The sequence below is a fragment of the Mustela putorius genome, unplaced genomic scaffold (assembly GCF_011764305.1).
Source record: "Mustela putorius furo isolate JIRA1106 unplaced genomic scaffold, ASM1176430v1.1 tig00003987_pilon_pilon_pilon, whole genome shotgun sequence".
Classification (NCBI taxonomy): domain Eukaryota; kingdom Metazoa; phylum Chordata; class Mammalia; order Carnivora; family Mustelidae; genus Mustela; species Mustela putorius.
The window spans coordinates 2,269,218-2,270,649 of record NW_025422126.1 but is presented as its reverse complement, the minus strand read 5'-3'; the positions used below and the strand labels follow the sequence as shown (position 1 = coordinate 2,270,649).

The 1,432-nt window shown below is 44.6% G+C and overlaps 1 protein-coding gene across 1 annotated transcript; it reads left to right on the top strand.

Annotated features, from left to right (window-relative positions):
- Positions 1 to 274: 274 nt before the first annotated feature.
- Positions 275 to 1,228, top strand: LOC101676864 (olfactory receptor 52M1). The gene has a single exon (XM_004768197.1). It carries the CDS (start codon positions 275 to 277, stop codon positions 1,226 to 1,228), a length of 954 nt encoding a protein of 317 aa, XP_004768254.1.
- Positions 1,229 to 1,432: the final 204 nt, after the last annotated feature.

Below are 1,432 nucleotides of genomic sequence, written 5' to 3'. Positions count from 1 at the left end.
GCAAGTACATTATTCTGAGAGTCCTATTAAAAAGAAATACTCTACATTCATTTGAATATGTGTTTAGCTTTTACTTGGCAATTTTTCAATACTATGAAAGCATGAACACAACACTTAAACTAGGACATTGTTCTATAGTTTCTTCTAAGAAAGTCTGTGGCATCAATGATCTTATTCTTTATTATAGAACTTAATAAAATATTCTTGTTTTTTATTTCTAGAAAAAGTTTCTTCTGCATTTTGGGCCACAGGTGAGAAGGTTCATTTATGAATCATGCTCCCTTCTCACAATGTCTGTTCAATACCTAGCTCCTTCCAGCTCACCGGCATCCCAGGGCTGGAGTCGCTGTATATGTGGCTTTCCATCCCCTTTGGCTCAATGTACTTGGTTGCTGTGGTGGGGAATGTCACCATTCTGACTATGGTAAAGGTGGAACATAGCCTGCACCAACCCATGTACTTCTTCCTGTGTATGTTGGCTGTCATCGACCTGGTTCTGTCCACTTCTACTATGCCCAAACTGCTGGGAATCTTCTGGTTTGGTGCTGGGGACATTGGCCTGGATGCCTGCCTGGCTCAAATGTTCCTCATCCACTGCTTTGCCACAGTCGAGTCAGGCATCTTCCTTGCCATGGCTTTTGACCGCTATGTGGCCATTTGCAACCCACTCCGTCACACTACAGTGCTCACTCATAATGTGGTGGGACGCTTGGGGCTGGCTGCCCTCCTCCGAGGTGTACTATACATTGGACCTCTGCCTTTGATGATCCGCCTGCGGCTACCCCTTTATAAAGCTCGTGTCATCTCCCACTCCTACTGTGAGCACATGGCGGTGGTCACCTTGGCATGTGGTGACAGCAGGGCAAACAATGTCTATGGGCTGAGCATTGGCTTTCTGGTCCTGATCCTGGATTCCATGGCCATCGCTGCCTCTTATGTGATGATTTTCCGGGCTGTGATGGGGCTGGCCACACCTGAGGCCCGGCTTAAAACCCTCGGGACATGTGGTTCTCACATCTGTGCCATTCTGATCTTTTATGTTCCTATGGCTGTTTCTTCTCTCATTCATCGATTTGGTCACCAAGTGCCTCCTCCAGTCCACACTCTACTAGCCAACTTCTACCTCCTCATTCCTCCAATCCTCAATCCCATCGTCTATGCTGTCCGTACCAAGCAGATCCGTGAGCGGCTTCTTCAAATCCTAAAGACAGAAACTAAGATTAAATGACTTACTTTCTTTTCTTTCAAATAAGCACAGAGAGAAGGAATTGTAATACGGTAGGTAGCTTGCCAAATGGGAATTTCAACCAGTCTGAGATGTTGGGCCCAGTATTCTCTAGTTTGTGTGATTCCAAAGGAATGCCAAGACAGGACAACTCTAAATTCTTTTTTTTTTTTTTTTTTTTCTCCTTCATTTTTTTTTTTTTTATTT